This window comes from Urtica dioica, chromosome 9, assembly GCF_054948205.1.
Source record: "Urtica dioica subsp. dioica isolate 48M chromosome 9, U.dioica_male_clone48M_v1_H2, whole genome shotgun sequence".
Taxonomy (NCBI): Eukaryota; Viridiplantae; Streptophyta; class Magnoliopsida; order Rosales; family Urticaceae; genus Urtica; species Urtica dioica.
In genome coordinates, this window is record NC_142764.1 from 29663407 (window position 1) to 29680053 (window position 16647).

Below are 16647 nucleotides of genomic sequence, written 5' to 3' on the forward strand. Positions count from 1 at the left end.
CTCGTCGCATAAATACCGATTCCACCACAAGAAGCTTCGCCTTGCTCAACCTGATTTCTCCCGATTTCGTCGTCTAAGATCTCTGACGGTGTCGCCGACGAACATGACAATTATGTCTCCAACGATTAGGTTTGTGTTTGTTATTTGGCCAATTGTCGGACCAATTACCAAAAAAGTTCAATCTCGTGATCTACCCTATTTGATTGCTATTTTTATTTTTGTTTTTGTTCACTCTAACATCTAATTAGTCTCGTAATCAGAAATAGTTAAAGATAAGAAATATTGATGAAGATATGTATGATATTAATCACGTTTCTCTTTTTTTCTCTTCGAATTTTTGAGAATATTTTTTAAGATTACGTGTGTTTTGAGAAGTCATTAAGCATAAATATTTTTAATAGGTCATGCAATATTTTTAATTATCAAACATGGAGGCATGAAGCAGGAAATATAGTTCGGCAATACTATCATTTTATTATAGTTTTTTAAAAAATAGTTAATTAACTAAAATATAATTTTAACCCTTAAAATGATTATATAGCTAGATTTCCCAAATTTAACAAGGTAAAGCTTGTAGGCGAATAGAAAAACATCTTATTGCCTGTTTCTATAGGGACGGTCTAGATTCATTTAGAACCGGTGCGCACTCTATTTACAGCCATTGAGATCTGTTATAAACGCCTTAATCCTTTCTTTAATTGTTTAAACTTTAAAAAAAGGGAAATAACCCAAAGTCAAAAACTAAAATATTTGTTTATAAATACGTCAAAATTGTACAACTCAACGCCGTCACAGACTATAAATTCCCTCCAAAAAAGGCCTCAGCCCTAATTTTGGTCCAGTTAGGGTTTATGCCTCCAAAAGCTCTAAACCTCTGAAGCTCAAGCCCATCAACCTCGTCGTCTTCAAGTTCTGCGAAATTCAAAATTTTGAATTACTAATATAATAAAGATCCCTCGCTTTTCTTGGCTGAAGCCCGCGACTTTGATCTCCATAGCTTTTCTTGATTTTTCGGTACAAGTTTCTATCTTTTCGCTTTACATATTTTTATTGTTTTATATTTACTACGGAGATGTTTCGTTCATTCGATATGTAGATCATCAATGTTGTTAAATTTTCGCACGATTCAATCTGTTTGGTTTCTACGGAATCGTGAATTGATCAATTTTTTTTTTCTGTTTCTCTTTTTCGCGTCTGCGAACGAATTAATTGAACAATGGTAGGCAATTATGTTATCAGAATTTAATTGATCGAAGATGTTTGGTTCTTTCGCACAATATTTTTGAATTGAAGATAGTTGCAGGGATTTTTTTTTTTTTATACGTATATCTCAGAGGATTTCAAAAACCCAAATTTTCCGTCTTCCATTATACCGGAACAAGGCTTTCTAGATATATTATCCAATGGGGTTCCTTAAGGTGCAAGAAACAACTATACACGTTCTTAGATGGGAAGCTTTGGGTTTGAGTAAATAAGTTTATGTTTAGGGATCAATATTCTTAGAGCGTGTTTATACACTCTATTGAACCTTTTTTGTATATTTTTTTTATGTCGTGTGTTTAGTCATGTGGAATTCATTCTAGATCTTAAAAAAAAAAAATTGTTCTCTTTGAGATACATTAGTCGCCGTTGACTGGCATTCTCTGCAAAGAATTTGGGGTTGTTTTCTCATTATAGCGACCACTCCAATATCGCCTCCTCTTAAGAGTGTTTGTGACATTCCATGCGAAAACAAATAGCAATCGAATGAGCTTATGAACCCTAACAAGTCCATTTATCTTTCTGATGTGCGATCTTTGATAGTTACGACCTCATTTCAATACAGATGGAAGCGATGATGGTGTTGAGCAACATCAACGAGCCGGGCATCTCCGAATTACAGCCCAACAAGCGCAAGAAAAAGAAGTCCATCGTGTGGGAACACTTCACGACCGAGAGAGTCGACCCGGGTTGCATAAAGGCTCGTTGCAACCAGTGTAAGAAGCCCTTCTCGTACATCAGCGGTTCTAAGCTAGCGGGAACGAGCCATCTGAAGAGACATATATCCCTCGGAATTTGTCCGGCGAGCCGCCAGAAGAATCAGCCGCTTCCGTCGACGCCCGGGTTAAAGTCTCCCGCCACGGCCGATCCGCCGAAGAAACGCTACCAACGGGGATCGCCGATTTTCCCGAACTTCAATTTCGACCAGAGCCTGAGTAACAGCGAGATCGCCAAGATGATCATCTTGCACGAGTACCCGCTCAACATCGTGGAACAGCCCGGTTTCGTCACTTTTCTCCGGGCTCTTCAGCCTCAGTTCAGCGTCCCGAGCTTCAACACCGTCCAAGGGGATTGCGTGGCCATGTACCTGAAAGAGAAGCGAAGCCTCTCTGACCTCATCAGCGGAATCCCGGGAAAAGTCAGCCTCGCGTTGGACTTGTGGATTTCGAACCAGTCCCTCGGATACATCTTTGTGACGGGTCACTTCATCGATGGAGACTGGAATCTCCACCGGCGGATTCTCAACGTCGTCGTCGTACCGTCCCTCGACTCGGCCGACTCGTTCAACCAGGCCGTCGCGGCTTGCCTCGCCGACTGGAAAATGGAGGGTCGTCTCTTCACGCTCACGCTCGACCAGGCTTTCGTGAACGAGACGGCGTTCGAAAACCTTCGGACCTTCCTTCCTCACAAGAACCAGATTCTTCTCAGCGGCCAGTTGTTGATAGGAAACTGCTTCGCTCGGGTCCTGAGCCGCCTCGCCCAAGACGCCCTCGAGCGGGTCGGAGACACCGTCAGAAAGGTCCGCGAGAACGTCAAGTACGTCAAGACCTCGGAGCTCCGCGAGGACAAGTTTCTGGAGCTGAAGAGGCAACTCCAAGTCCCGAGCTCGAAAACGCTCTCCATCGACGATCTCACGAGGTGGGACACGACCTATCACATGCTCGTCGCCGCGTCCGAGCTCAAGGAAGTCTTTGCGTGCCTAGACACCTCCGACCCCGACTACCAAATATCGCCTTCGCCGGAGGAATGGAATCAGATCGTGGCTCTGTGCTCTTACCTCCGGTACCTCTTCGACGCCGCGAGTGTTCTGACGGCACCGACGTACCCGACGGCGAACGTGTTCTTCCCGGAGCTCTCGAAGATCCAGATGGATCTGATGGAGGCGGCGATGACGAGCGAAGACCCGTTCATCCACTACCTGACGAGGCCGCTCTACGAGAACTTCGACAAGTATTGGAGCCGGTCGTGCCTCGGCTTGGCGGTCGCGGTGGTGATGGACCCGAGGTTCAAGATGAAGATCGTCGAGTTCACGTTCTCGAAAATCTACGGAGAGAACGCCGAGACGTGGATCAGGATCGTCGACGACGGGGTCCACGAGCTCTTCTTCGAGTACATGACCCAGATGCTCAGCCTCCCCGGCCCGATGATCGACGTCGTCCAAGAGAATATCGGCGACAAACAACAACCCAACGGAGAAGAAGAAGAACCGTTGGACGGTCTTTCGGATTTCGACATCTACATATCGGAGATCACGAGCCACGACATGAAGTCCGAGCTCGACCAGTACTTGGAAGAGCCTCTACTGCCTCGGGTGCCCGAGTTTGACGTGCTGAGCTGGTGGAACGAGAACAGGACAAAGTACCCGACTTTGTCGAGGATGGCCTCGGATGTGCTGTCGATACCGATCTCGACGGTCGCGCCAGACTCTGTGTTCGACACCGACGTGAAGAAGATGGACGATCACCGGACTTCGCTGAATCCGGTGACCCTCGAGGCTCTCGTGTGTGCCAAAGACTGGCTTCAACACGGGTCCTCGACTCAGACGCCGTCCCCGTCGTTCCAAGTTACTAGCGCAATTGTCAAAATGGAATTTTAGGCATATATATATATATATTTTTTTTTTTTTTTGGTTTTTTACATTGATTAATTTGTGCATTTTTCCTTCCTGTAGTATAGATCATTGGTCGAAGATTTTGATTATTTTAATTTTTTTGTTTTCAAGGTGTATTTTTCTTCCTATAGTATAAGATCATTGGTCCAAGATTTTGATTGGTTTCGAGGGCTGGCTATCAATGGTTAAAAAAAGTAATTAGAATTCTTTTCTCTGTTCTGTTTTACAGTCTTATAATAATATCATGGATTGGTTATTATAGTTCGGGAATTATTTATTTTCTGGTGTTGGCTTTGGGAGGAATTGTGTAGCCTTGAATTCATCAAAATGATTAACAGTGAAATAAAAAAAAGATTTGTGTATTTCAGTTTCTCATGTTGATTTACATAGTAAAAGACTCAGATTTTTTTTTTTTGAGAGATTACAAAGACTTGACTAGTATGTGTAAAATGAGTTATTTTGGACTCGGAGACAAGATTTAAATGATATCATATGTATGATTAATACCATTCTTATTATTTTTATTATTATTATAGATCATGATATATACCTCAATAGTCAATAGACTCTTGCAAAGTTTATAAAAATAAAAAATAAAAAATAAAAAAAGGACACTTGCAAAGGCTTCGAAACCCATCCTCTTTACGGGTTATAATCTTTAAAACTAAAGTAAAGAGCTTTACAGATTCTCTCACTCATTCTTCAAGAGAATATCAAGAACCATGATTTCCATGGCGTCCCAAGCCGTAACTCACTTGTCCACACACACACACTTGCCATCTCTGGAAAACGTGCCTGTGATGAGCCTCTTCGAGAACTGCAAGTCCATGGAACAGCTCAGGCAAATCCACGCCCTAACAATCAAAACTGGCGTTACGTCACTCCCAATCGTACAGAACAAGCTCGTCGCTCTCACCTGTAACCTCCAAGACGACAAAATGCTTTACGCACGCCAGGTGTTCGAAGAAATTCCCGAACCAAGCGTCTTCGCGTGGAACACAATGATCAAGGGATTTTCCGGTATAAACTCTCCGGAAGACGGGGTTTCGATGTACGTCCAGATGCTGGGAAGGAACGTCAATCCCGATCACTACACGTTCCCGTTCTTGCTCAAGGGACTCAAGGGCAGAATCGCTTCCTTGTTCGGCAAGGAACTTCACGGTCAGGCTGTCAAACACGGGTTTGGCTCAGACGTCTTTGTTCAGAATGCATTGGTGAACATGTACTCCGCGAGCTGGCTGATCGAAATGGCTCGCAGGGTTTTCGATTCGAGCAGCGAGAGAGACGTGGTTACGTGGAATGCGATGATCTCCGGGTACAACAGGATCAAGAACTTTGAAGAGTCGAAGAAGCTCTTCGAGGAAATGGAGAGGAACCGAGTTTTGCCCACTTCGATCACTTACGTTTTGGTGCTCTCGGCTTGCTCAAAGTCCAAGGATTTGGGCACCGGAGAACGGGTACACAAGTCCATCGTCGAGCGGAAAGTCAACACTAATTCGGTCCTCGAAAACGCGTTGATCGATATGTACGCGGCGAACGGAGAAACTAGCGCCGCGCTGGAGATTTTCGAGAGCATGAAGAACAGAGACGTGATTTCTTGGACCACAATCGTGATGGGGTTCGTTAATACGGGACGAGTTGACTTGGCTCGAAAGTACTTCGATCAGATGCCTCAGAGAGACTCGGTCTCGTGGACGGCCATGATCGATGGGTACATTGGGGAGAGCCGGTTCAAAGAGGCTTTGGAGCTTTTCCGCGAAATGCAATCTTCGAACACGAAACCCGACGAGTTCACCGCGGTCAGCGTTCTAACGGCCTGCGCTAATCTCGGCGCGCTCGAGCTCGGAGAATGGGTCAAAGCGTACATCGAAAAGAACAAGATCAAGAAAGACACTTTCGTCGGGAACGCTTTGGTGGACATGTATTTCAAGTGCGGGAGCGTCGAGAAAGCTCTCAGGGTCTTCGACGAAATGCCTCGGCGGAACAAGTTCACTTGGACGGCTGCGATCGTCGGGCTCGCGATCAACGGCCACGGAGAGCGAGCTCTCGACATGTTCTCTCGGATGACGATCGAGCCGGACGAGATAACGTGCCTCGGCGTTCTCTGTGCCTGTTCCCACTCGGGTATGGTCGATAAAGGAAGGAGATTCTTCGCTGCTATGATAACCCGGCACGGAATTCAGCCCAACATCGCGCATTACGGGTGTTTGGTCGATCTTCTCGGCCGAGCGGGGCATCTGAAAGAAGCCCACGAGGTGATCCAAAACATGCCCATGAAACCGAACTCGATCGTTTGGGGGTCTCTGCTCGGCGCTTGTAGGGTTCACAAAGACTCGAAGCTAGCCGAAATCGCGGCCGAGAAGATTCTCGAATCAGAGCCCGAGAACGACTCGGTGTACCCTCTGCTGTGCAACGTCTACGCGACCTGCAACCAGTGGGAGAATCTCCGCGGACTGAGGCGAACAATCACGGAGAAAGGAATCAAGAAGATTCCCGGGTGTAGTTTGATCGAGATGAACGGAACGGTTCACGAGTTCGTGGCCGGAGACGATTCTCATCCCCGGTCCGAAGAGATCTACGCCCGTTTACAGAAAATCACGGGGGATTTGAGACTCGTGGGCTATTCGCCCGACACCTCGGAGGTGTTTCATGATCTCCGGGATGAGGAAAAGGAAAGCTCGGTGTATCGACACAGCGAGAAGTTGGCGATCGCGTTCGGGCTGATCGGCTCCGAGCCGGGCGCGACGATCAGAGTCGTGAAGAATCTACGGATGTGCGTGGATTGTCACAGCATGGCTAAATTAGTTTCTATGGTGTACGATAGAGAAGTTGTTGTCAGGGATCGGACCCGGTTCCACCATTTCAGGAACGGGTTTTGTTCGTGTAAAGACTACTGGTAGAGATTTTCAGAAACTGTTGCATCAGATTCTGGTTAGCTGTTGAACTATTGTGTTTCCAAGATTATTTGTATTGGAAGAATTGGGTGTGTTCATCGTCCAGTCCCAAACAGGTTTCCAAATCGGACCAGATCAAATGAAACAATAAGCCAAACCCTTTTAGACAGTTTCTAATAATATAAGAAATATTATACAAAAAAAATCAATTATCCTAAGTCATAACATAAACTGCCTCAGATTCTGAAAACTTACTGAACAATATCACAAGAACGTTTTTTTTTTTTTTTTTTTTTTTTCTCTTTCATTCTTTCTATTTGACAGTAAAACAGAGAACAAACTATTGCTACAAAGAAATCAATCTCATACACGTTGTTTTGTGTCACTACTATACACGCTTATCTGCAACAAGTCTGACTTTGTTCAGAGACTCTTTAAACGCTTGCCAAGCGACCATATAATGATCCTGAGAACCCATTCCTTCCTCAACAACCTGCATTGCTCTTCTGTACAAATGGTCAAACCACTGAACCGGGTTCGTGAGATCGACGGCGTTGGAAGATCTGAGGTCCGACACGTAGAGCCGCCGGAAATCCTTCCTCCACCGCGGCAGAATGTACTGAAACGGGATTTCCTCGACCCCATTGTAGCCGAGAACACACAGAGCGTGTCGGCACAGATATCCCTTGAGGTTGAAGCAACCGCAGATGCACCGAACCTCCGACCCGGCTTTGTCAAACATCACCTCGAACCCGACGCCCTTTGATTCCCTCTCTTTCACCAAATACGTCGAGACCGACCCGTCCGCGTGGACTTGGGTCACGTCGAAGCAACGGGAAATCGCCGAAACGACCTCGTCTCGAAACTTCGCCGAGACGCCTCTCGTGTAGAGCCGAGAGATTTGCAGCTCGTAGAAGCTTCTCGTTCTCGGGTCGAGCGGGCTCGAGTCGTCTCTCGACTCGAAATCGTCCTCGGCTTCTCTGCGCCGCCTCTCTTCCAGGGTCGAATCGTGGGCCTCGAAGAAGTCTCTGTACGACGTTTTCTCGTGGACGCGGCCGCGGAAGAACGAGCTCTTCGGCTCGCCCTTTTGGAAACTCGACAACCCGGCGAAGAACGTGTCTCTCGAATAGACCGGAGCCCATCGCTCCCGGTCCTCTTCGTACATAGACCGAAGCCACTCGAGATCGCCGAGCCCGAACCGTCGGATCATATCTTCCCAGCCCGGCTCGAACTCGTCCGCGCTCCGGGAATCATACACCGTCGAAATCAAGACCGCACGGAAAGCTTCGAATTCTCGTAGCCCGCGCAGGCTCTCGAGGATGTTTTGCACGACGGTCGAGAGGCATAGGCGGTGATGAGCCCTCGGAAAAACCTCGGCCACGGCGGTTCGAACCGCCTTGCAGCGATCGGTGATGATCGTCTGAGGAGGCCGACCGGCCAAGCACGTGAGCCACGTCCTGAACAGCCAAACGTACGACTCGACGGTCTCGTCGGCTAAGAATCCCAACCCAAACGGAACGCTCCGTCCGTGGTGGTTAACCCCCGAGAATTCGACCAGAGGAACCTCATACTTGCGCGACAAGCAAGCCGTGTCGAACGATACCACGTCGCCGAAGTAGCCGTACGCCGCTCGGGACCTAGAATCGACCCAGAAAACGTTCCTCAGACGGCCCTCTTCGCCGAAGTCCATCACGTAGAAGAAATCCGGGTCCGTGAGTTGCTTGGCGGCGAAGAAACCGCTGACGATCCGCGCATCTCTGGCGCCGAGCTTCAAAAATCCGGTCTCTCCTTCCCGGTCGGGATTCGTTCCGAACGAATCCGCCGCCGCCGCCGCCGGAGTGCGATACAGCTTGATCGTCCTTACTTCGACGCCGATCTCAGGCTCGGCTTTCCTCTTCTCCCCCGAGTGATCGCACCTCTTGTGCGACTTCGAGTTCTGGGCTCGCTCCGGGTCGAACGAGTGGTTGTGATCGAGCTTGACCTCGTCGATTCTCCACATCTTCGGGTCGACCAATCTCAGCCTTATCATCGCGAGACACCCGGTCCTCGTCTCTCTCCTCCGACTGTTCGCTTCCTTGACCGTCTTGAAACCCTCGCAGTTGCAACACAACACGGCACCGCGTTTCTCTTTGCTGTTCCGTTTCGTCCATGAAGACTTGACTCTGATCGCGAACCCGGTCTCTCTGGCGTACGAGTTGTAGAAATCGTACGCTTCCTCGTAGGTCTCGAACTCCGTCCCCACCGCCGGCTCGGGATACATTTTCCTTCCGAAATCGCTCCTCCCCGGATCGTCTTTGATATCGTCTTCGAGGTCGAAGAACGGCTCGTTCGTCTCGTCTTCTCCGCGGCTGTTTCCTTCTTCGATCCCAAAGAAATGCTCGTTCTCGTCGTCTTCTTCTTCGCGGCCATTGCTCGCCATGTCGAAGTACTGGTCGGTCTTTCCGTCGCCGTCGATCTCGAAGAGCTCTTCGCAGCCATTCTCGAGCTCGTTGCCTTCGTCATCCAGAAGATTCTCGCTGTGCTGTGACACTTCTTCGATCTGTTTATCCGAAACACGAATCAAACCATTAGCTAGAAAGTAAAGTACTACAGAACCATCGATTCAATTCCAAAAAAAAAAAAAAAAAAAAAAACTAGCATTCTCAGTTTACGCACAATCACGAAGAAAATACCAGCAATTAGCAGTAACTTCGATTACCTTATCATTCGATAGCTAATCGAAACCAACATGCCATAATTTTCTTCCCACTCGATTTCATAATTAAGAAAAAATTGAAAATTCCAATTCAAAGAAAGAAAATTTCCCCTTGCTTTCCCGGTAACCAAACAGAATTTCGAATTGATTGATGAAGAAATGAAAAAATAAAAATAAAAATAGAGAGGAGGGTTTTGATAAACTGACAGTGATGTGGAGATTAGGATCGGGTGACAGTTCGTCGTCTAGAGTGGGAGAGAAAGAGGAATCGCCGGTCATGGTATTGGCTTTGGCGGAGAGACTGTGAGTGAGATGGCCTTCTGTCAAACCACGTGTGACTCTAGTTTTGCCCTAAGCTGACTTGGCTTTGTTTAAATTGGGGATTAAGGGCTTCGGCTTGACTGTATTTTCGAATTGCGAGGTGAAATGAGAATTTTATTACAATAATACCCTTTCTCTTGTCTTTGTCGTACGAGAAGTTAAGCGTAGGAAGTGGAAACTGGAAGTAGTTGCTTCACTTATTACAAGTTACAACAACGACATAGTGCAAAAAAAGAGTGAAAATTTAAATTTTCTTGGGAAACAAATAATATGAAAGTATGAGAGCTTCTTGAAGAAAACAATAAATTCCGTGTGACCGTGCGGATTAATTTTGATTGATTTTTGGTAAATGATAAACAATTATTATAATTGATGTCAATTTTTTTTTTATTAAAAAAATAACTTATTAAACCCACAATAAATTAATTAACTTAAAAATATATTTATTTTTAATTAGTTAATTTATTGCGGGCTTAATAGAGAAAGAAATAAAATAAAATTTTAAAATAAAATAAAATTTTAAAATAAAATAAAATTTAATAAAATAGGAAATGGACTAGTTCCAATTCAGGGAGTAATCTGTAAGCGCGTGGTTGATATAACGATTAGTGGAAAATAATATCTGCAACTGTATGTCCCACAATTACACATAAGGCCGTTGGTCCTCAAAACTCAAAGAGAAGATCTAATAACCACCACAAACCGAAGCAAAGCATAGAGAAAGAAACTCTCAAAGTCCAGCGATGGCTTTGCCTTGGTTTTCTCTTCTCTCACCGCCTCTCAACTCTTCCACCAACACTACTAATTATTCTTCACTGTACATTCAATCCAAACCCAACATTCCATGGACAGTAATCAGCAACAACCACCAAAGCAGAAGAGCAAAAGTGGTAATCACCAATGCCAAGGCAGACCAGAACAAGGACAAAGAAAAAGACAAAGAGACCGGTCCGGGTTTTAACCCGTTCGGCTTCGTCACCGACAACCCGTCGAGCCGCGCCGCAATTCAGCTCCAAGAGAGCCCCGCCGAGGCCGGGAATGTCGGCCAAATGCTCTACGTAAGCCTTTTTTTTTTTTTTAATAAACTGAACGCATAGTTATACTCTATATAAGAGTCTTGTGTAATGTTGTGATGAATCTGTAGAGGACAGAGGACAAAGGGAAGGAATTCGGGTCCTACGTCAAGTCCGGAAAGTTGAAATGGTTTGTCAGAGAAACCGGTAAAAACAGACATACATATTTCCTCTGTGTTTTTTTTTTGGATTAGAGATCGTTTGCGACGCGAAATTCTTCTTGTTTCTTGTTGGGGATTTTCAGGATCGGTGAAGAGTCGAAGAGGGACAGTGGTGTTCCTTCATGGAGCTCCAACACAGTCCTATAGCTACAGAGTCGTTATGTCTCAGTTGTCGGAATTCGGGTTCCATTGTTTTGCTCCGGATTGGATTGGATTCGGCTTCAGCGACAAGCCTCAGCCCGGTTACGGATTCGATTACACTGGTACTGCAAAGACTAATGATGATATTAAAACAAGGAAATGATGTGATTAAAGAGCTCTAAAAATCTACACAGAGAAGGAGTTCCATGAAGCGCTCGACAATTTACTCGACAGTTTAGGCGTCAAGTCTCCTTTCAATCTAGTTGTTCAGGTTTCAAAAACCCTCTGATCAAGTTATATCTGTGTATTTTTTTAGTGACGTATATACGTAACACATTTTTTTTTTCTCTTTCTTTTTTTGTGAAGGGTTTTCTTGTAGGTTCTTACGGGCTGACATGGGCGTTGAAGAACAAAAGCAGAATAGAAAAGCTGGCGATTCTCAACACTCCGTTGACAGCTTCGTCTCCGGTTCCTGGATTGTTCCAGCAACTAAAGTCAGTGCCTCGATGATTTTCTTGTCCGAATTGTTTCCAATAAAACACTTCTCATTCCGAAATTCTTTATAGAATCCCTCTCTACGGTGAATTCACGTGCCAGAACGCTGTGATGGCCGAGCGATTCATTGAAGCAGGTAGCGCGTACGTATCATCACTATAACTATAAGCAATCTTTTTTTTTGTTGTTGTTTCGATACGAAATTTTTTATTTCAATTGATCAACGTGGCTTTGGCTACGCAGATATGTTTTGAAGCTGGAAAAGGCTGACGTGTATCGGTTACCTTACTTGTCAAGCGGAGGACCTGGATTCGGTTTGTATAATTCATGAATTTTTGTCAAAAGTCCCATAAGCACTCGGACCAAAAAAACGTAAAATAAAAAATTCGATTTCATGTCACAGCTTTGCTTGAAGCGACGAGAAAAGCTAACTTCAAAGACATATCAAGCCAGATAGCAGCGGGTTTTGCATCTGGAAGGTTTAAACATGAACAACTTACTTGTTCATCTGTCTTATGATGATTCAGATTCACATTACGAATCATCGGTTTTTCACATTGCAGATGGGACGGACGAATATTAGTAGCTTGGGGAATATCAGATAAATATCTGCCTCAATCTGTTGCAGAAGAGTTTTTCAAAGCAAATCCTGATTCTGTGAAGCTCAAGCTTATAGAAGGAGCTGGGCACATGCCACAAGAGGATTGGTATTTATTTATCTTTTTTTCTTTTATGATACAAAATTTACTTGCAAATTATAGCTCTTTTTTTTTCTTCTAATCTAATACTTGTATTTGACCATATGGCGTTACAGGCCGGAGAAAGTTGTTGATGCTCTAAAAGTATTCTTTTGAGGTAATATACAGACAAGAAGTTTATTTAAGTAGTATTTAATACCTGTGAACTAATTTAAGTGACTGTTGCTTCTTTCTAATCAGGTATCTTAATGTCATGGACCAACACTCCGATCACTCAGGCTAATTTTGAGATTGCTATATCTTCCGTTTCCGCAACTAAATCTGGTCTGAAATGTATATATAAATTCAGGCAAACAAACTTTTCAAGTTATGCAAGATATGTACAGATATCAAATTAAATACTAAACCAGAATCTTTGTTTTTTTAAATATAATTCAGACCAAGTTTTGTCCTGCGGTTACATTAAAACATCAACAGTGGTTCATTGGATACAAAATACAAAATTTACCACCGGCACAACTAGAAGGATATATATCATCGACCAAGTTGTACGACAACCAAACGAAAAGCCAAAAACTAAATGCTGAGATATATATTGCACCTTCTATTCTTCAAAACATGATAGGGGTTTCATTACTGCCCGAAAGATTTCAAGCAACGACCTCTACTTCGCTTTCTTTCTCAGGTTCCTACTACTTTGACGAGACACAGTTGTTTTCTGTACCTTGGATTTTTTACTATCTGCTACTTTCTTCGGTCTCGGTTGAATTTCATCATCGTCGGTACCGTCATCATTTCCCTCATCGTCGCTTTCTTTAGGTTTACCTTTAGCTGGAAGCTTCCTCTTAGCTTGGCTCTTGAACTTCACGCCTTTCTTCGGTTTTGTATCACCAGCAATGTCATCTTCGTCGTCGCTTTCTTTGAGATTCATTTTGCTCAGAACCTTCTTCTTAACTGATTTGACAACCTTCTTCTTCCCTTTATTCAATTTGGCGCTCTCATCGTCAGATTCTAATTCGGCATTACCATCATCATCGGTGTCAGCTTCTGATTCGTTTACTTTGTCGTCGTCACTGTCGTTTTTGCGTCCCTTTCCTCGGCCACTTGGTTTTTTCTGTTTATTCGCTGCCTTTTCTGCTTGATCACCGCTTAGCTTTTGCAGTTCCGGCACAATAGCGGATGTCTATATATATACATACATACATACGGACCAATTAATAACAGTTCCAAGATAAGAAAATGATCCAATCAAGAGAAAACTTTACCCTCCCACCGGCTGTGATAAACTCGATTTTCTTCCCTGTATTGCAAAAAGAAGAGAATGTCATGTTCGCAATATTGGCTTAAAAATTACAGTTTAAAAAAACTCTAATAGAACATATTGTTATGAATTTATATAGAATCGATAGAATCTCCAGGTAATTCTAGGGACCTGGGGCTCTCCACAGTTCTCTCTCAATAATTTTTCAGAGAATGATTTGATACGTTCTCAAGTAATTCTCTCCTATTCAAAGTGTAATACAGCTTATAATACTATATTCACCCCTTAACTACCTAATTATCTAATTCCCCTTTATATCTAATATCCTAACACAAAGATTAATTCTCCATAATATGTGTATATTATCATTGGCGTATAGCGGTAAGGATACAGAGAAGCAGCAGATTTGTGGAAATCAAGTAAGTGAACACTGATGACATAACCATCACTCAGGGATCAGGAACCAAACCATCAACGAAAGCCTTGCCAGGCTTCTTTTCACGATTGTGAAAAATCCAACCATTTGGATATTGATTACTATCCGCTCCAACTTCAACGGCCTTTTCAATGACCTGTAAAAATGAAATGCTGGTCAAAAAGACCTCGTACATCTCCAGTTTCTTACCGTTAACTTTACCAGGCTTTTTGCCCCACCGAAAATGAAACAACCATTCAAGTGGAAAGCGTCCCGATTCAGCATCAACTTGAACCGCATAATGAACAACCTACAGTTACCATCCTCTAAATTCACAGCCAAGAGTGTATTTTTTTCTCTTTCTTTCAAATCAAAGAGAGAAAGAGTAAATAGCTAAGGTATGGAAAAATTCCCAAAAGGTTTTATCTTACCTCCTTAATGCATTTTTGTAGAGTGGCACAACTTTCTTTGGACAAGCTGGAAGAAGTTTGCAGAGGATGAATTTTCGCCTGAATATAATTACAAGTGTAGTACCCATTAATATATAAATAAATAAATAAAATTTGACGACAAAAATTATTCGAAAAAGTGAAACTGAATTGAAAGCCAAATTAACCATCTTATAGAAGCACCAAATGCTTTCCACCAACAAAACGAGGGATATGAATGCTTACTTGGTATAGCACTTCATCTGCAATCCAATTGCCGATTCCTGATATATAGCTCTGGAAAGATAGAGGTGATGTAAATAAAAAAATAAAATAAAAAAGTTTAGGGAATAAGATAGAAAGTGCAATGCAAGGGAATCAATCCAACGTTGTACTTGTGTGGCATCAATTCTGTTATAGATTGATGCCAGATTACTGCTAAAAAACAAGAACGTGCAAATATACTTGGAAAACCATGACAAGAAAACCCACATGTAGAGAAGGATATGTAAAAAAAATAAAAAAATTATATATGTTAAAATTGGAGCATCGGAAAGAGGGGAAAACGCATTAAGTTGGTGAAACCCTTGCGAGTTTATGGATTGGACTGATATTTCTCCCGGATATCATATTTTGTCGCAGAACAAGCCTTTCGAGCCCGACCAAACTCGTTCGGTCACCAAAACTCTTAACAATTTAATTTATCAGGTATGAGGAAAAACGATTCCATGTGGAGCTGATATTTACGAGAACAGTATATAGATCAACTTTTTTCACTTACACGCGTTCTACACGCACACACAATAAAAAGGTCTGCTTTATTAAGTACATGAAATGAAAGAATTGCCTGAACCTGATCGAGAAGAAGCGCCTTGATCGCGATTTTCTTCTTACTCAGTGATGCAACAAACTCCTCTGCATTCATAGGCTCCAACAAAGCATCGGGACCGAGCTCTGATATCGGTGGCACAGAAGTGGGCTATCAGCAAAGAAAACAAAAGTCAAACAAACACTTATAGAAGAAACAAACATTGAATTAAACGATTAAAAATTATTAAAGTAGTACACACTAATATCGCCATACATCTTTCAGCAATCGGACTTTGGCAAAGCGCCTCTTGTCAGTGAAAGAAAACTCCATGCCATCATCTAGCTGCAAAGAGAATGTTCAGTGCCTTTAGCCTCAAAATAAGAAATTTCTGACTCATAAATATGTTTGATCTAATATGAAATGTAATAGCAGTATAGCACAATGGAAGACCACAATTCAGAGAGCTAGAGAATTCTTACTTCTATGAAAACCTTGGAATATTTTGAAGGCCACTCGTCACCATCTTTTACAGCAGACCTGTAACCAATTCCGTTGGTTATAAAGAAGACATCAAAACCATAGAGAATCACAAGTTCACGAGATAATCAAGTCTAACATTTCAGAATATTATCATTCTAACATATAAAGTTTGTACACCACCAAACCAAGCAATTTCCGCGATACAAAGAGGTCACAATACAGAGCCAAACAAGCTTACCTTTTGTACTGTGTTACAGCCACTCCTTTAATATATACAGCACCAGCCATTCCTGAAATCACCAACCGAACCACGAATCACCGACCAATCAATCAGCATTAATGAAATCGGTAGACCGTACAAAAACACTTATTTTTATTGATGAAGTTAGGTTTTGCAAATGCACCGAATTGGAAGGACGGGAATGGAGGCGAATCGAGCCGGAGCCAGAGGTTCTTTCCCTTGCGATGAGCGGAGACGATGGTCTTCCCGGTGATAGATTCCTCGAACTCACCGGCGGAGACGCCGTCGATGACCTTGGAGTCGTCGGCGACAACAGCCTTTCTGATCCTTTTTCCGACGCAGTTCTCCTCTATGGCTCGCCGAGCCGCCTCGACCTCTGGTAGCTCCGGCATTGTTTCTCCGTTGTCGGCGGTGCGTGGTTTGGAAGGTGAACGGAGAGAGAGAGAGTACGGAATTGGCGCACTTTTCTAGCAGATTTTGTCTATGTCAATTAGACATGAATACCGAAAATAATTGGAAAATATTGTACTAGCCATTTGAACAAAGTTTTAAATTTTTAGCAAACTATTTAAAGTTACATTGTAAAAAAAAAATTACACTAAAATTAAAAATTTTAACGTTAATTATAATCAATTTATCACTTTCAAAAATATTAATAATCC

General features: G+C 43.4%; 4 protein-coding genes and 1 pseudogene across 8 annotated transcripts; 3 read left to right on the forward strand and 2 right to left on the reverse strand.

Annotated features, from left to right (window-relative positions):
* Positions 1 to 788: 788 nt before the first annotated feature.
* LOC149386710 (zinc finger BED domain-containing protein DAYSLEEPER pseudogene) lies at positions 789 to 4083 on the forward strand (annotated as a pseudogene). The gene is made up of 2 exons (XR_016301481.1): positions 789 to 1014; positions 1826 to 4083. The product of XR_016301481.1 is annotated as a zinc finger BED domain-containing protein DAYSLEEPER pseudogene (transcript).
* A 385-nt stretch (positions 4084 to 4468) lies between these two features.
* LOC149386711 (Pentatricopeptide repeat (PPR) superfamily protein) lies at positions 4469 to 6918 on the forward strand. The gene has a single exon (XM_089625912.1). It carries the CDS (start codon positions 4594 to 4596, stop codon positions 6769 to 6771), a length of 2178 nt encoding a protein of 725 aa, XP_089482038.1. The 5' UTR covers positions 4469 to 4593; the 3' UTR covers positions 6772 to 6918.
* Positions 6919 to 6996: 78 nt separating this feature from the next.
* Positions 6997 to 9835, reverse strand: LOC149386712 (protein FAR1-RELATED SEQUENCE 8-like). Of its 2 annotated transcripts, none has more exons than XM_089625910.1 (2): positions 9668 to 9835; positions 6997 to 9304 (listed from the first exon to the last, which is right to left on the reverse strand). In XM_089625910.1, exons 1-2 carry the CDS (start codon positions 9737 to 9739, stop codon positions 7154 to 7156), a joined length of 2223 nt encoding a protein of 740 aa, XP_089482036.1. In that variant the 5' UTR covers positions 9740 to 9835; the 3' UTR covers positions 6997 to 7153. The 2 variants fall into 2 exon arrangements, with proteins under 2 accessions (XP_089482036.1, XP_089482037.1); XM_089625911.1 differs by lacking the exon at positions 9668 to 9835 and adding an exon at positions 9464 to 9634.
* Positions 9836 to 10434: 599 nt separating this feature from the next.
* Positions 10435 to 12777, forward strand: LOC149386713 (alpha/beta-Hydrolases superfamily protein). The gene is made up of 11 exons (XM_089625460.1): positions 10435 to 10839; positions 10926 to 11001; positions 11099 to 11278; positions 11351 to 11427; positions 11523 to 11650; positions 11723 to 11794; positions 11895 to 11965; positions 12055 to 12130; positions 12215 to 12358; positions 12466 to 12506; positions 12590 to 12777. The coding sequence occupies exons 1-10, from the start codon at positions 10525 to 10527 to the stop codon at positions 12503 to 12505; spliced, it is 1179 nt and encodes a 392-aa protein (XP_089481586.1). The 5' UTR covers positions 10435 to 10524; the 3' UTR covers position 12506; positions 12590 to 12777.
* LOC149386714 (formamidopyrimidine-DNA glycosylase-like) lies at positions 12735 to 16513 on the reverse strand. Of its 3 annotated transcripts, none has more exons than XM_089625457.1 (10): positions 16149 to 16513; positions 15983 to 16034; positions 15744 to 15801; positions 15538 to 15606; positions 15307 to 15432; positions 14700 to 14750; positions 14457 to 14534; positions 14080 to 14335; positions 13615 to 13649; positions 12735 to 13532 (listed from the first exon to the last, which is right to left on the reverse strand). In XM_089625457.1, exons 1-10 carry the CDS (start codon positions 16375 to 16377, stop codon positions 13014 to 13016), a joined length of 1473 nt encoding a protein of 490 aa, XP_089481583.1. In that variant the 5' UTR covers positions 16378 to 16513; the 3' UTR covers positions 12735 to 13013. The 3 variants fall into 3 exon arrangements, with proteins under 3 accessions (XP_089481583.1, XP_089481585.1, XP_089481584.1); XM_089625459.1 differs by having other exon boundaries at positions 14236 to 14335; positions 16149 to 16512; XM_089625458.1 differs by having other exon boundaries at positions 14080 to 14182; positions 16149 to 16511.
* Positions 16514 to 16647: the final 134 nt, after the last annotated feature.

Bases quoted from the DNA above. Each gene is read 5' to 3' on its own strand.
- LOC149386714 (XM_089625457.1), bottom strand. From the start codon at position 16,377: ATGCCGGAGCTACCAGAGGTCGAGGCGGCTCGGCGAGCCATAGAGGAG. The intron at 13,650-14,079 runs GTTTGGTTCCTG...TTTGCAATACAG, and splicing joins TGGCAAGGCTTTCGTTGATG to GGAAGAAAATCGAGTTTATC. The intron at 13,533-13,614 runs GTAAAGTTTTCT...GTATATATATAG, and splicing joins TTATCACAGCCGGTGGGAGG to ACATCCGCTATTGTGCCGGA.
- LOC149386711 (XM_089625912.1), top strand. From the start codon at position 4,594: ATGATTTCCATGGCGTCCCAAGCCGTAACTCACTTGTCCACACACACA.
- LOC149386713 (XM_089625460.1), top strand. From the start codon at position 10,525: ATGGCTTTGCCTTGGTTTTCTCTTCTCTCACCGCCTCTCAACTCTTCC. The intron at 11,002-11,098 runs GTAAAAACAGAC...GGGGATTTTCAG, and splicing joins ATGGTTTGTCAGAGAAACCG to GATCGGTGAAGAGTCGAAGA. The intron at 12,131-12,214 runs GTTTAAACATGA...TTCACATTGCAG, and splicing joins GCGGGTTTTGCATCTGGAAG to ATGGGACGGACGAATATTAG.
- LOC149386712 (XM_089625910.1), bottom strand. From the start codon at position 9,739: ATGACCGGCGATTCCTCTTTCTCTCCCACTCTAGACGACGAACTGTCA. The intron at 9,305-9,667 runs GTCAGTTTATCA...TCGGATAAACAG, and splicing joins ATCCTAATCTCCACATCACT to ATCGAAGAAGTGTCACAGCA.